Here is a 15,198-nt window from a genome sequence, read left to right as displayed (position 1 = left end):
TGAGATGAACAGCTCTGCAGACACCGAGGTCAGCGAAGAAGAAGGAGGGAAGGAGGTGCTCCAGGCACCAGAACAGAGATTCCCCTGCAGCCCGTGGTGAAGACCATGGTGAGGCAGGCTGTCCCTCTGCAGCCCGTGGAGGTGAACGGTGGAGCAGATATCCACTGCAGCCCGAGGAGGACCCCACGCCAGAGCAGATGGATGCCCAAAGGAGGCTGTGACCCCATGGGAAGCCCATGCTGCAGCAGGCTCCTGGCAGGACCTGTGGACCTGTGGAGAGAGGAGCCCACGCTGGAGCGGGTTTGCTGGCAGGACTTGTGACCCCACGGGGGACCCATGCTGGAGCAGTCCATTCCTGAAGGACTGCACCCCGTGGAAGGGACCCACGCTGGAGCAGGTCATGAAGAACTGAAGCCCATGGGAAGGACTCACATTGCAGAAGTTCATGGAGGACTGTCTCCTGTGGGAGGGACCCCACGCTGGAGCAGGGGAAGAGTGTGAGGAGTCCTCCCCTGGGGAGGAAGGAGCGGCAGAGACAACGTGTGATGGGCTGACCACAACCCCCATTCCCCATCCCCCTGCGCCGCTGGGAGGGAGGAGGCAGAGAATTCAGGAGTGAAGTTGAGCCCGGGAAGAAGGGAGGGGTGGGGGGGAAGGTGTTTTAAGATTTGGTTTTATCTCCCATTATCCTACTCTGATTTGATTGGTAATAAATTAAATTAATTTCCCCAAGTTGAGCCTGTTTTGCCTGTGGCAGTAATGGGTGAGTGATCTCTCCCTGTCCTTATCTCACCCCACGAGCCTTTTGTTATATTTTCTCTCCCCTGTCCAGCTGAGGAGGGGAGTGATGGAGCAGCTTTGGTGGGCACCTGGTGTCCAGCCAGCATCAACCCACCCCACTGACTTTGTATTTTAGCGTCTGGAGACACTCCTGTTTGCTAGATCAGAAGAAGCTATCTGCTTAAGAGGTTCCTGTCCTTCCCAGATGAAAGTGATACACATTTCAATTCACCATGCATGAGCGTGTGTGTGTGGGTGTGTAAACAGGACAGGGAGGTATGCTGCAGTAGAGAAAATTATGTTAAAAGATTTAAACCAGGTTTTGTTTAACCCAATATTATCAGTCCCTTTTTTCTTCCGGACAGGTTTATCACAAGTATGTCAATAGAATAAATCAAATGTACTACTGTAATGGAGCTGTATAGGCAGACTTAGTCATGCTATACTCACCAGTACTATGCTGGAAAGCCTCTCAAGCAATGTTTCCAGCAAAGTAGCCCCTGTTTTCTTTAACTAGTCAGTAATGTAATTGTAGTAAGGGAAGTAACATTAGAGATAGCTTTTTAAAAATAATAATATTAAGTAAAAAAAAAAAAAATTGCCAGGAATTGCTGATTTGACTTCTCATTTGGATGATTTTTAGGAATGTGTAACTCCTTGCATACGTTTCTGTGCTCATTCCCAGCAAAGATCCCAGAACGTTATATACTGGAATGGTTTCGTACTTGTACAGCTGTAACATTTCTCTTAATTCTGTGCATACTCTCTACAGTTTTATTGCTAGTTTTGCCTGAAACGATAGTGGTTACCCAGCCTGTAAGAGAACAGTTTTACATTACTACTTTTGAACATCTTTGTTAATATGAATCCCATTGCAGAGCTAAATCCAAACTTGAATGTTTAAAGAAAATACATTTTGTATGGTTTGGCTTGTTACTCCCCTTCCATTTAGTACTAGAAGTAGAGAGAATTTCAATATTAAACTTGCTGCTGTGTGTAGGTCCTTAGGCTTTGCATTTGAAATTACCCATTCTCTAAGGTAATACTCATTTTCTTTGCCCCTTGATTTGTTTTTTTTTTTTTTTTTAGCTGTGCAGCTGATGTTGATGCTTCTATGCTCTTTGGGAATAGTTTGATGGTTTGTAGGAGGAGATCCAAAGGAAGTCTGCTTCCACAGTAAAAGAAGGAAAGGGAGACAGGATATGGATGCTAAACTGAACAACAAGCCATATGTCCTTCCTTCCTTCCCTCCCCCTGTTAGTTTGGCATACAACGTGCAGTAGGATGTCCTTTTTCACCTTGGATCCTTTCCGTGTAACTTTTTTTAGTTTTTACTATTTAAAATAACATTTACTGCTGCTTACCCTAACTACCATCAGCAACACATTCTGCCCATAGCAAATGCTATAAAAATGGGCAAGATTATATAGGCCTACCTCTGACAGTCCGATAGGCTTCAACGGAAAAACAAAGATGAGGGTGAAGGGAGGAAAAGATAGATCATCTGGACAAAGGGATATAATATTCTGTTTGCCTACTTGGGGTGTTGTTACCCTGATTTCGTCTGTTCATGGTGTCTGCTGATTGTTTTACCTTATTTTCCTCTTCCTACATTTATGCTTTCTCTTCATTGCTTACGTAGGTTAGTTTTACTTCCTGTTTTGTAAAGGACAAATATGTTTAATGGTCACTTTGTAAAATCAGGGAAAGGACATAGCTATCTAATGAGAAAAAAACCTACCTGAGATCAAACTCCAGATCCTTTATGCCACTGCAACGTCTATCTCAGGTGCACGTTGTTTGGAGGTATGGGAGAGGAGTGCATTAAAACCCAGAAGGCAAGTAAAAAGAGCACAACTGGGAAACAATAGGAAATAATATCCTTGGTATTGCCTCATGCCCAAGAAAATGTTATTTAAAAGTCAGTTCAAGTTTTAGGAATTGGCTGACCTTTTGTATACCCAGGAGTTGACAGTGGTGGAAGTCAATGGGCATTCATGTGTACCCATATACAGAAAAGAGACTCAAAATTACTTTAAAAGTCCAGGGGGCAGGAGAAAATAATTCAGGCTCAGTGCAGGAAGAGTGGTAAAAGCATAATAAAATAAATAGACAAGGCAGACTTCTTGTTAAGTTCTTAAAGTAGATGGGTGGCTGTTTGGTGGGGTTGTGTAAAATATGTTTCTTCTGCAAAGGTGGTAACTCTTGGGGTATTGCATGTTATGTAGGCTCTGAGATATCAGGAGCCACACCTGACTTCAGGAGGAAAAGGTAAAAAAGCTTGAGGGGAGAAAAGCGATGGGACCTTGGTTCTGCAAGGACTGGGAAACGACAGAGTAGTCAAGTCTTTGGCATCTGGGTGGAAAGTGTCAGCCTCGATGCTAAGCTGGCATAGGCACCTTGATAACATACGGAAAAATAAAGTATCAAGATGACATCGTGCTGAGTTATTTCTATCTTTTTCTCTGGCTTTCCTGTGGAGTCTCTCTGCCATGTCTTGTCTTCCCAGGAAGGCTCCTCATGGCCTATAAGGTGCTCTTTTGGGCCTAAAATTCCCCTTTCCCTCCCTGCTTCAGCCCATGTTTTTCAATTCTTGCTGAGAAGAGCTGGTCCTGCTCTGCAGGGACAGGACAACAGCAACACCCAGGCAGAAAGATACGGTTGTCCTTCGCAATTTCATTATTGCTAGCTCTCATGATTTTACTGCAAGATGAGTGATATTTGTTTTAATTACCACCTCAGTTGCTGGAGTCAGTGATTAAATGAGAATCTCAGCTTTCACTTAAAAATAAATCTGCAGCATTTGTAGGTGTTGAAAGAGTTTGAAAATGTGGTAATGTGGTGTGAATTATACCCTAGAGCCTTAAAGGCTAGGAAACAAAGCAGCAAATTAAAAAAAATCCTTCATTTTATTACTATTTTATCATCTGAGGTTGCTAAAAATCCTCATTATTTTTTTGGTGACTGCTTTATGATTTTCAGCCACTCAGATTGATAATACTGCAGATCAAAAATCACTTCTTCACTTCTAAGAGTTTTAATTAGAATTTCCATGTAATCGTGTCTGCAGATTTTAAGCAGCCAGTTGAGGAAATGTAAAGAGAAAAATCATAATTTTTAAATGAATGTTCAGCATTGTTGGATAGATCTTGAGTTTACACATAAATGTTATTGAAAGCTACAGTCTGTCAGTAAGTAGAGCAGGGCAGTGCCTCCTGGTTTTTGAATTGTGCCAGCTATGAGGTACTGGACTCCAAACTTAGTAAAACTGGTAAACTATTAGTAACAAGAAGGGATTTTGTTCGCATTATGAACTGTGGTGTTTGTTCCAAGGCAAAAATTCTCTTTTCTTCTTAATCTTTAAAGGATTCAGGACTAAGTCGCGTCGAACAACAGTGTGCTCATCCAAGGAGAACTACTGAGTGCATTTAATTATCGTCACTGGTTGTCTCAGCACAGACTGTGCAGATTATAGATAATGCTACCTTCCAAAGCACGCTGTTAGCAAGAGCGTTAAGTTTATTTTGGTAGATCAAATATGCGCATTGCTTCAGATGGTCTTAGATGTCCAGCTGCTGTTTTGAAAGCAGTTTCCAGGCATAGTTGCTCCTTGCTTTGACCTCTTGTGTTATTTTCTGGGGGGTGGGGAGGATCGCAGATTTTGTATTCCTTCTCCCCCCCGAAGTAATTCTACTGGACACTGAAAGTATTTGCAGATAAAAGCAAATGCTTTTCCTCTTCCTGTCCTATAACATTCCAATTTATTTGTTTTTTTTCAAATGCAGATTTTAGTAATGTGCCTGATGTCACATCCAGCTTGAAAAGGAGCAGTACTGATGGCACTCTGGACCAAGTGCCACACAGGGAGAAGACTGATCCACCTTTCAGGGTAAGAACATGCTTGACATAACAATCCTTATGAACAAAAAGACAGTGTTGTAGTGTTACTGCTCTGCCCTTAGTTGGAAATAATTTAATGTATGTCACTAATTTGGAAAAGTTTTTATGCATATTAGCTGTATTTAGTGTTTTATCATCTTCAGGTCACCCTGACAGGTCAGCATCTATGGCACAGCTGCTGCATCTCCAAAAGCAGTGTGATGGGCGCAAATGGCAAACAGGCAGAGACTTGTTAAATTCATCTTTCTGTGTTGCTTGAACCCAGTTCTGCAGAGAACAGGAAAGCTGCTACAGCTTTCCAAGAGATTCAATTTGGTTCACGTTTTCTTTTTGCTGATACTTCTAGGGCTTGTTGTTAAGATTGCAGTGATCATAGCAACACTCACTTAACGTCAGTAGTTTCAGACTGAACTGCAGACTTGGAGAGGTGCAGTGTTTGAGAACCAGTGATTCCCATTCTCTAATTTGGAGAACAGTGTCTGCGGTTACTGTTTAACTTCAGCTGGAGTAATGGATGCTCAGACCTTCTCTCAGTCAGGACTTTGGAGGCTGAGGCAGGGATCCCCAGAATTAGTGTCCACCTTTGAGTGCATTGGTCTTTTCGCAATTTTTCGTCCATTTTGCTCTGAGTCAGTCAAACTGCAACCTGTGTCCAACTCAAGTGCATATCGTTTTGAAGCCCCCAACTGCTAGGCACGGGTAGTGTTTTCATGTTGGCGGCCGTGATTTTAATAGGATTGCCGTTCTGACAACAGAAATGTTTTTGTTACTTCTGCTGATGAGTTGGTTGTATCTCCAAGCAAATTTGTGGTAACACTTGCATTACTCTTGCATAGCAGAAATGAAGTTAGAGTTTTTATGGTTCTGGAATATATTACTGTTGTTTACTAGGTTGTATGAAAAATTGGTAGAGATAAGGCAGAACGTAAAAACTCGGAAGACCAAAACAGGGAATATATATTGTGCCTCTAGCCATACCTACCAAGAGGAGCTGATCCTCTCTTACTTTTGAAATTACTTTGTAATCTACTTCAGTCTAATATAGGTGACTTTATGCAGTTTCCCTAGAGAGTAAGGAGAAGCCTGGTGATTGTGGGTCTTTAGCCCATCTCCTGCTGCACAGGGGATTCCCGCAGAGATAATCTATATCCTGTGTAACACATTGCTTACGGTCCCAAAAAGTCTTTGCAACCAGACAAGAATAAACTGGATTGTTCTTCCCCTAGGACACATTGTTTCTTGGAAAGGGGTAATGTGGATTTCTCTACTGTCCTGTTTTAGGGCTTCTGCAGTGTTTTAGAGGCAGGGATCTTTGCAGGAGCACAGTGGAGGTGACCCCAAGGCTTAGGGTGCCTCGGTGGCTGGCTGCACCAGCAGGCTGGTGCTTGGCCAGGTTCCCCCGGGCACCTCAGGGTGCCCTGGTCACCCAGGATATGTGCTGTGCCCCACACACTGTGCGGTGCAGACACACGTGACTGAGCTCCCGTCCTGCTGGAGGGGAGGAGATTCTGGGGCGCCAGCTTTGCTTTAGCAGAAAAACAAAGCCAGTCCTGATCGTCTGTGTCAAATGCACCAGATGACAGAAAATTAGGGAGAGTTCAGGAGGATTTAAATACACAGGGCACAATTCATGTATGCTAGTTGTTGCTCTGAATGCACTAAATTTGCTCCATGCTCTAAATTACGTGCTGCAATTAAAGCTTAAAAAAGAGGGGAAAACAGACAGGTCTGCTCCCTGCCCTCTCTCCAGCCTCAAATCTGTCATGTCTAGCAGTATTAATGGCTTGTGCCCAATTTGCTGAAGTAACTGCCCGTGCCGTATTGCAGTTCACTTCTTGGTTGGCGTGCAGGTCTGCTAGTGTCATTTTAAAAATTATCTGAAGCTGTCAGAAGAAGTTTTGTAGGTACAAGGGGGGAAAATGGCTTGGCAATCAGAGGCAGTCTGACTTGAACTGCAGCTGTAAACGAGTCTGTGACAGGTCTACAATTTCTGCAGATGGTTTGTAACTGATTGCTGTCTTTCTGTTGGAGGGTGCCTATTACTGTCAGAGCTTTTTGTCTGACCCTGTTGATTTCTCCAATAGATGTAGAATTAAAAAAAACCCAACAAACCTCACAGTAAATTTAGGGAGTGTATATTGTACGTGCTTTTGTGATTGGGTATAAAAGGAATTAAAATTATTTCTGTTTTTATAGCTGTGATTTGGGACTGCTCGCCAGATGAAAAATAGCTATTGCTAATAAAAGCTAGTTTGAGGAAATTGTGCAGCCTCAAAAAGCATAGCATCTGGATTTGGGTTTGGGTTTTTTTTCTCCCCTTTGCCTTCTGTTTCCTGCGTGTGCTAACTTGACCCACGCCTGTGGGAGAGCAGTAGCGCAGACACCTCAGCATTAGGCGATGTTGCAGAAGTATGGGGGAGAGGAGAGATGTGTAAGCACAGCCCTGTGGAGATGATGTTGGTGGCGCTGAGGTTCTGAGCACAGCCTGGAACAACAGGCAGTTTGGGATTATTTCAGGGGAGAGACAGCTAGAGATGCTCACTTCCCAGTTGACAGCAACTGTAGATGTAATTACTTGGCTCTGAGGGAGCAGACTCCTTTGAAGTTTGGTTGATTTTTGTCTCGTAACATGTAAGTAAATAAAAAACAGCCTTAAAGCTTTGGATTTAATGGTTGCATGTCTGATTTCTAGATTTTGTGTTTCTTGTTTGGAGCATTTTTGTTTGGTTTTTTCCCACTATTATTTTCTTCATCTCATACCAAGCTAAGGTTAAGCATCATCTTAACTGAAAGTACAGTGAGACATTTCAGAAGTGCCTTGTAATCTCAAAGGAATAAGTCTTTTGTTGCGTGTGTACTACATTCAAACATACATTCATTCATTCATTCATTCATTTTTTGTAGTTGGAGAAATGAATGAATTTAGAATAGTGGTATGTTTGTCTTTCATCTGAGAGTTAACAAATGAATTAGAAGGGCAATAGAGGATTGTTTCATTCCAGAAATGGAAGCTGTTCCTTAAGTAATGAAATATTATTAAAAACACATGGACATCGAGAACCATCCATTCCAAATGCTCATTAGTTTTGTCATCTCTGTATTCTCTGGCATGCCCCCTTTATACCTTTAATACCTTTAACTTTATTTTCTGTTTTATTTAGCAAGGATAGATATTATACTTCTAACACATTCTGCTGCAGTACGTTTTCAAACTGTGTTAGAATACTGTTTATGTGGCAGTGGCATGTCGTCCTTGCAATTGTTGGTTCTGGGGTATGTAGGCGTACTGTCGACAGAAGAATAGAGTACCTCAGAAAATCTGGGGATTGAGTACGCCTGTCAGTGCAATTAGGTTTAGTTGTGTTTAATCATTTTGAGAACTAATTGTCTATGCTCCTGGTGCTCAGTTAAATCCTGGTATGTTGATAGTTGCCAAGAATCAAGCTGTGCGTACATCAAAGTAGCACAAAGCTGAATAAACAAAAAAAATGCAACTTTTCCTTTAGCTACTTGTGATTTCTAATTGCAAACTGCATTGGTTAGAAGTGTTTTCTCTAGCCCATGGTTTCTTTTAAGATGAAGTTTAGTAGTCTGTTACTAACTTGCTTATCTTTACTTTGTATTTTCAATATATTAAAAATATCCTTTTATGAAAGATGAACATAGCTAAAAGGTGAAATTTTACCATATAAGTAGCTACTGTTCTAAGGTCTCTTGTAAGATTGCTGTGAGCTGACTTTTGGTTGCTCTGAATCTTTTGAGTATCATCAGAGATAAATACTTCTGAAATCATATTAAATTTTAACAGATGGAAAGAAGGAACTTCATATAAATGCATGTGTGAGAGGGGAAGATGTATTTTCACTTTAAATATTTTACAGATCATACGAAAAAACCTTAGAGTAAACTCTGTGCAAATATTTCACATAACTTCATTATATTCTCAGCTGTGTCTTAGAGTTCTTTAAGAAAATTAAGAAACCCAGTAAAAATAGCTAGCGTGATGGTGTGTAATCACGGTAAAAATAGTCAATGAATGCAGAATGGTTTTATGCTGGCATCTTCAAAAATTAATATTGCAGATGCAGAAACGGAAGCTACTGTGATGAGAAACTTTGAATGTTAACAAGAATTTACTATCTAAAGAATGGCCAATTGGTTTGATTTTGTAATGCTTTTGAAGTGGGTGCTATATTTCTTTCAAACAATGAAGTAAAATTGATTCTGGGAATAAGTTGGGTATAGAGACTTACAGAAATTGCCTTTGCTTTGCTGTTGACTCTTAAAATAGTCAATCGACTCTCAGAACGGGTTATTGATCATACATCAGTACGTGTATATGAGGCCAAGTCTATCCCTATCACCTCTTAATAAAAAAAAAACCCAAAACCAAAAAACTACACACTGCAGAGGGAGAAAACTAACTTTTTTTCTTGGGAATACCATTCTTAATGCAATGAACAGAAATTATGGTTAAAAATCCCTGAACACCTTTGCCTAGCATGGGCTACTTTAGATTAGCTCAACTCACTCCTCCTCCGCTCCTGTTGGAGAACCTTGTTCACTTTCCCTCCGTCTGGTGAAGAAATGAAGAACTCGTGACAAGTCTGGTCAGCAGAGTGCCTGGCACCTTTGGCAAACACAAATCTGCATCTCCTGCAGGATGGAGCATTTTCATCACATGCTTTTAGCTTTTTATAGGGATGAGGTGCAGGTCAGTATAATGGCCCTACTTGAAATGTCCATATTTGTAGATATAGGGGAAAAAAGAAAGTAGAAAAAATATGTACTTGTGCATTTCACAAGTCTGCTTTTGGATGCTCGAGTTTCCTATGTAATGTTAAATCATCCTTCCAGTGCTTTTGAAGCTTGTGTATTCTGTTTATTGTGATCCCAATCGTGGGCAGTCTTCCATTTGCCAAAGAGGAGCTTTTGCTAGTGCAGTGAGAAGTAGATGTTTTCATGAACTCTGCATGTCTGGGACCATGGTGAGGAATCTGGTTTTTGGTCTCCCTGCATATAGTCCCGCTTCTCGTGCTCAAGGAGCCAACGTGCAAACATGCCTAAGTTGGATAACGGTTGAGGTTTTTCTTCCAACCCATCTAAAGTGTATGTGCAGTTGAGCAGCTGGTTTGCATGTCAGATGGTGCCCGAGTGGTGTGACTGCCGAGACTGAGACTGGGTCAGAAAGCAAACCCATCTGCTGCATCATCCAGCTACCACAACAAGCTTCCCAAAACACAGTGCTTTCAACAGATGCAAAATACATGTGTCATCATTTCAAAAAGGAAATTCTTGTTACCTATTAGCTGATTTCACACAGCTATTTCTGTAATAAAAATCAGAGAGTATTGTAAAGAGTTTGCTGCATATGTGGATTTGGCCTCTTGTATATACAGCATAGCCATGTACTGGAGGGATGGTTTTCATAAGTTGAAGAAATTAATATTTTGTCTTCAAACTGCCTAAAACTGTTTTTGAAACCACTTCATTAGAAGTAATACTAAAGCCATCAACTTCTCCTGCAGGTAGAGTAATTTAAGGGTAAAAATCCTGAGGTATAGTATACATTCAGGTCTAGGTTCAAACCTGAATGAAAGAATGCGTATCCCGTTGCTAGTCTGTCTGGATGCCCAATTGTTAAAGAAAAAAGTGTGGTTTGATTTTTGGGGAGAGGAAGAGGGCAAGCGCGACAGTTGCCATGGAATAGTAGAGGCGAAAGCAGTTAATAATCATTACTCATATAGTCCAAATCCCAGCAGAAAATGAATACAATTGTTCAATGTTTATGGATGATTTAAATGGTATTTTATTTTCCAGACGAAAGCAAGTGGATGCTGGGAATGATGTATTCCTCTGATTTGTTACCTAGAAAACATTGTACGAGCATGCGATCTGTAGCATATATGCTGTGGGATAGTTCAGGGCACCATTATTCAAAACACACCCAACAGCCTTCTGTTAGCACTCAGTAAATGTAATCCTATATATTCAGTTGTGGTGGTTCATTTATTTATTTTGATCTGGTGATGACACTCATTCACTCGTAGAGAAGAGATGGGGATCATCAGTCTGAATGTGTGTATATAAGCAGTGGATGATTGTCTTTTAGTGGGTAAATGTCAAGAAATGTTTATTCTTCCCCACCAAAGTTAAACAGTTTCCTAGTATGACTTTTTGGTGAGAAAGTTAAAGATTTACCAAAATATACTGAGTTTGAAGGAAGATTTGCAATAATATGGTGCATAAAACATAAAAACTGACAAGTACAAATTGTGTCTTGATTACATTTAGGATGGTGTGGCAGTGTATGTGTGTATGTTCACATGTGTCTGGTAGATTTCAGAGCTCTAGTTCTCTCCATTTGGTATAAGTGGCATCCTTTCTTGCTAGTCAGTCAGTGACCCCTACCCCCAAAATATCCCCAGAGAAACATTAACGTTGAAATAAAACTGTGGGATATCTAAAAAAAAAAGTGTGTGTGGAGTAATTTTGTTGAGCAAAGGCTGTAAAAATCAAAAATCTTGGAAGGCGAATGTTATTACTAATCAAGTAAACACCAATTGTTGAGCTACACTGAAAGAAAGCCAAGCAGAAATGACCAGAAGCTCAACAGAGGTCCCTCTGGGAACAGTAAAATAAGAGGAAGAAAAAACTACTGGTAGGCCCATATGGCCCCAAACATATTTCTTGCATGGAGGCAATTCCAGTTAAATGTTGTTCATGGGGATAGCTTCTCATTAGCTCTATTTTGCATTGCCCAGGCAGTTCCCACTTGCACAGCATGCCATTAATTGCAGAAGAGCTGCCTGCCTGAAGGTTTACTCAGCATCCATAGGACATTAAGGATCTTTATTTTAATCGTGAGAACTTCTCTTTAGCAGTTGATGAGATCCAAAAGCTTGGGGAGTAGTCCACAATTAACATCCTTTTTTTCTGTTCTTCGTAGGAAAGGGATTAACAACATAGTACTCTCAAAATCATGTATGCTCTTCTGCAATCCAAGTGTCATTTCCTTCCAGATGTGATACGCATTTAGGGAGTGTTAAGAGCTAACAGTAGAGAAAAAAGCATGTTCCTCAGCAGTGGTTTTCCTTGATTCAGTTGTGCCTGGAGGGGACAGTTCTACATCGAAAGCTTGACAGAAGCCTGTGGGGAGCTCTGCTAATTATTGTGCTTCCCTTGCAGACAGCCCAGCCTGTGGTGAGCCCAACCAGAGTTGCTGGCTCCAGCAGCGTGGAGCTGCGGCCGGATCCCTGCGGTCATCATGTGCCTTTTGAGAAGGGTATCAGTGATATAAGTGAATTTGTAGGCTGTTAGAAGTCTGTAAGAGTTTTGCTAATTAATTTACGTTTCAGTATTTTATTCCATCCCTCGGAGACTGCACCAAAACTGATGGACTAGGTTACACAAGGCTTGCTGTAAACTTACCAGTCAGTGCTTGCTACTGACCCCAGTCCTGGATTTCACAATGTTGCATTGATCCTGCAGTTCTTTAAATGCAGCAGAGCCACCCTATGGATGGCCCAAAATTCAAATACAACAGTTGCCTGTCTTGGTTAACATAGTGAGGAGCCTAGAAACCATAAAGCTTAAAGTGTGAAAGGTGCTATACCTAGAAGTGAACCTGCAGCCAGGCATTAGGTCAAGCTCTGGACGGAGACCTGTGTGCATAGTTACTGGTGGGGAGTCGCAAGAACAGCAGGAAAGAAGAGCAAAGGGAGACTGTGCAGTTCTTGCATGCAGAAGCGTGAACTTGTGTTGCTCTGTTTTGTGCTGTTACGATGGGTCACTGGGGTTTGGGGAGAGGTGGTGTTTGTTGTCTTTTCTCTGACTGAAGGAAACGTCCTCTCAAAAGTACTGTGACACTTGTCGGTGTTAAATGAGCAGATGGTTTTGATCAGGAGAAGAAATTGTGTTGTGTTGATGCTTGCAAATGAAAGAAGCCGCTGGGAGATGACTTATAATACAGCTTTTCTTTGTAGTCTTCTGGGAAAAATCCACGAGGCTTACCTGCAGGTGAAAAGAGAAGCATGTGACGACAGTCCTGGTTCATTGCAACAGGATATGGTTAGCAGTGTCTCTGGAGACGCTTGTGACTGCACCGATGAAGGGCAGGAAGCTGCCTTGGAGTCCACCACCCTGGGCCTCCAAAGGCAACCCCAGTCACCTGCAGTGCAGGATATGACGGCAGCATTTCACTTTGAAATCAAAGGCAGAGATATCTAATCACACTTCTGACAGACTCGGGGAACTGGGTAACCTCTCTGCCAGATGTAGATTATTTGGTGGGTTTTTTTAAGACTGAGATACTGTTCAGTTACGGTGCTGACAATAACATACATGTTTTTTCCTTGTGATGCAGAAGCATTTAAGCACAATTTTAGCACATGCCGAGGTATGTGATGTGCCCAGCAGTTACCCACAGGACACAAAGTCACTTCAAAGTCACACAAAGTTGCAATACAGGATTTCAGACAAATACTGCATCCTGGGTACCATCATACACTTCAATGAGGCTTTGATTCCAATTTTGTGCTGTCAGGAACGTGCAAGGGCAAAGGTAGACCTGAAACGCCAAAACTGAAAAAATCTGCTGCCTGTAGCAGATTCTGCAAAATCAAAGATGATAAAAAGATACCTGAAAGGAAGGAAGAGGGAGGAGAATTTTAAAAAGTAAGGGGTCAGCTGAGTCAGATACACAGGGAAGTTCCAACAGATTTTCATGTTTTGTTACCTGTTGTCCATAGCACCCTGTGCCTCTGTCTCTACTTGTTAACATACTGTGGGCAGGCATAGACCTTCACTCACATGGTCATTATTTCCTTCTGAGACAGCAGAATCCTTCTGTAGTGCCTAAACAAAACCCCACCGAAACCAGGGGAGAGGTTGATGTGGGGTTCAGGGGGTCGGCATTTGTCTTTACAGGGAGATTATGCATCTTTTAATATTTGAAATGCAGTATGCCTGCTACTAACAAGGAGAGATACGTGTCACCCTCTCTGCCTCTAAAGAAGGCACAGTGCAAAAATATATTGTGAAAGATGAATGCAACTGCAAAGATAATACCTTGGTGGTTGCCATAGTTTCTAATTCAGCACTTGAGAAAAGTTTTTGCATTCAGCACAAAACACCTTGGGTGAGAATGTTACAAACAGTGTTTAAGATGCTTGAAATTAAAAATTAAACAATAATTCATTTTAAACATTTGGAATGTTAACTAATTTTTTTTAGGGCTGGAATTAAAGCAGATGTCTTCACTGTGGTCAATTATACTTTGAAAAAACATTTTGAAGGCATTAAAAAACATGTTATTAGTGTAATAAGCGTGATAGAAAAATATTCAGAAAAATCATCCACCCACATTTATAAAAAGTAAAAAACTGAATCCCTTCTAAATCACTGTAGAGATCTGGAGACCAGCTGAATTAAGCATGAGCTTGTAATGCTTAGAGACCACTAATATCAGTGTTCCTGTTTAGTCCAGAGTACGTAGATACATATTGTATATTTTTATACATATATGTGTGTGTGTGTATTATATACACATATACATATATATACACACACCCCCATATATATAAAAAATACATGTTGTGTATACAAATTATGCTTCTGCTTCACTGGTGGTCCCGACTGATGTTTTAATGTAGCCCACAAGTGCTCAGAATTGTCCCGGAGGCAAGCCACCGCTTCTTTTCATTCAAAGTACATACAGACAGAGCAAAATTAGCCTTTTACCTTCATGCATTAAGGGCAAAAGCAGGATGGGAAACAAACTCGATGCAGATAAGCGCACCTAGACATATCGGGACAATAGAGGGAAGCCTGTATTACGAAGGATGTCAATGTTATGGTAACTATCAAGCCTGGTGCCACTAAAATGGAAAGATGAAAACCAGATGTCTGTAAAGGGAATGTGTGTTACTCAAAGCACACAGGAACAAACAACAAGGCTATGTCATTTTTCCAGTCATCTTGAAAGTATTTCAAGGTGATTGATTCTTCTACATGTAAATTTTACGTAGGAGACACATTCTTGAAGAGGGCTTGAGTGTTTGTTGCATGCTTCTAAAGAAGAAGAAAGGCTAAAGAAAATGCTTTCATTCATTTGGTTTATTTTAGTTTGTGCTTTTCACTTTCTTGATTTATCCAAGTCCCTCAATAGGAGTTGGAAGTATTACTAAAACATCGTTGTTTTTTTTCTAATGAATACACATTAAAAAAAAAATCTGTTAATTGGTAACATCTTTTAGCTGGCATATGGCTAGCTAATAACTCAGGCTTAATTAGCAAATCTGGGGAAGAATAACTTCCTAATATGGAATTAAAAAGGCCTGTCATTGTTTTTCATCAAGATGGATGATATTGCTTGGACCTGAAATTTAGCAGCCTTTTTTTTTCCTGGTCCCAGTGGGTGAGCTGTGTTTTAACACATAACTATTACAAAAACAGAGCTTGAAATTGCCACGACTCATGCTGATAGAAAATGGAGAAACAGTACCTTTCCAGAAAGTA

General features: G+C 41.0%; 1 protein-coding gene across 2 annotated transcripts in view; it reads left to right on the top strand.

The window, feature by feature from the left end:
• The window catches only part of TIAM2 (TIAM Rac1 associated GEF 2), a 143,138-nt gene that overhangs the window by 105,874 nt on the left and 22,066 nt on the right, over positions 1-15,198 (top strand). For both annotated transcript variants that reach the window (XM_072856060.1, XM_072856059.1), the window contains exon 15: positions 4,566-4,669. In XM_072856060.1, coding sequence (XP_072712161.1) covers positions 4,566-4,669 — 104 coding nt within the window. The remainder of the gene's footprint in view (positions 1-4,565; positions 4,670-15,198) is intronic.

This window comes from Ciconia boyciana, chromosome 3, assembly GCF_034638445.1.
Source record: "Ciconia boyciana chromosome 3, ASM3463844v1, whole genome shotgun sequence".
Taxonomy (NCBI): Eukaryota; Metazoa; Chordata; class Aves; order Ciconiiformes; family Ciconiidae; genus Ciconia; species Ciconia boyciana.
This window is presented reverse-complemented; position numbering and strand designations above follow the sequence as displayed.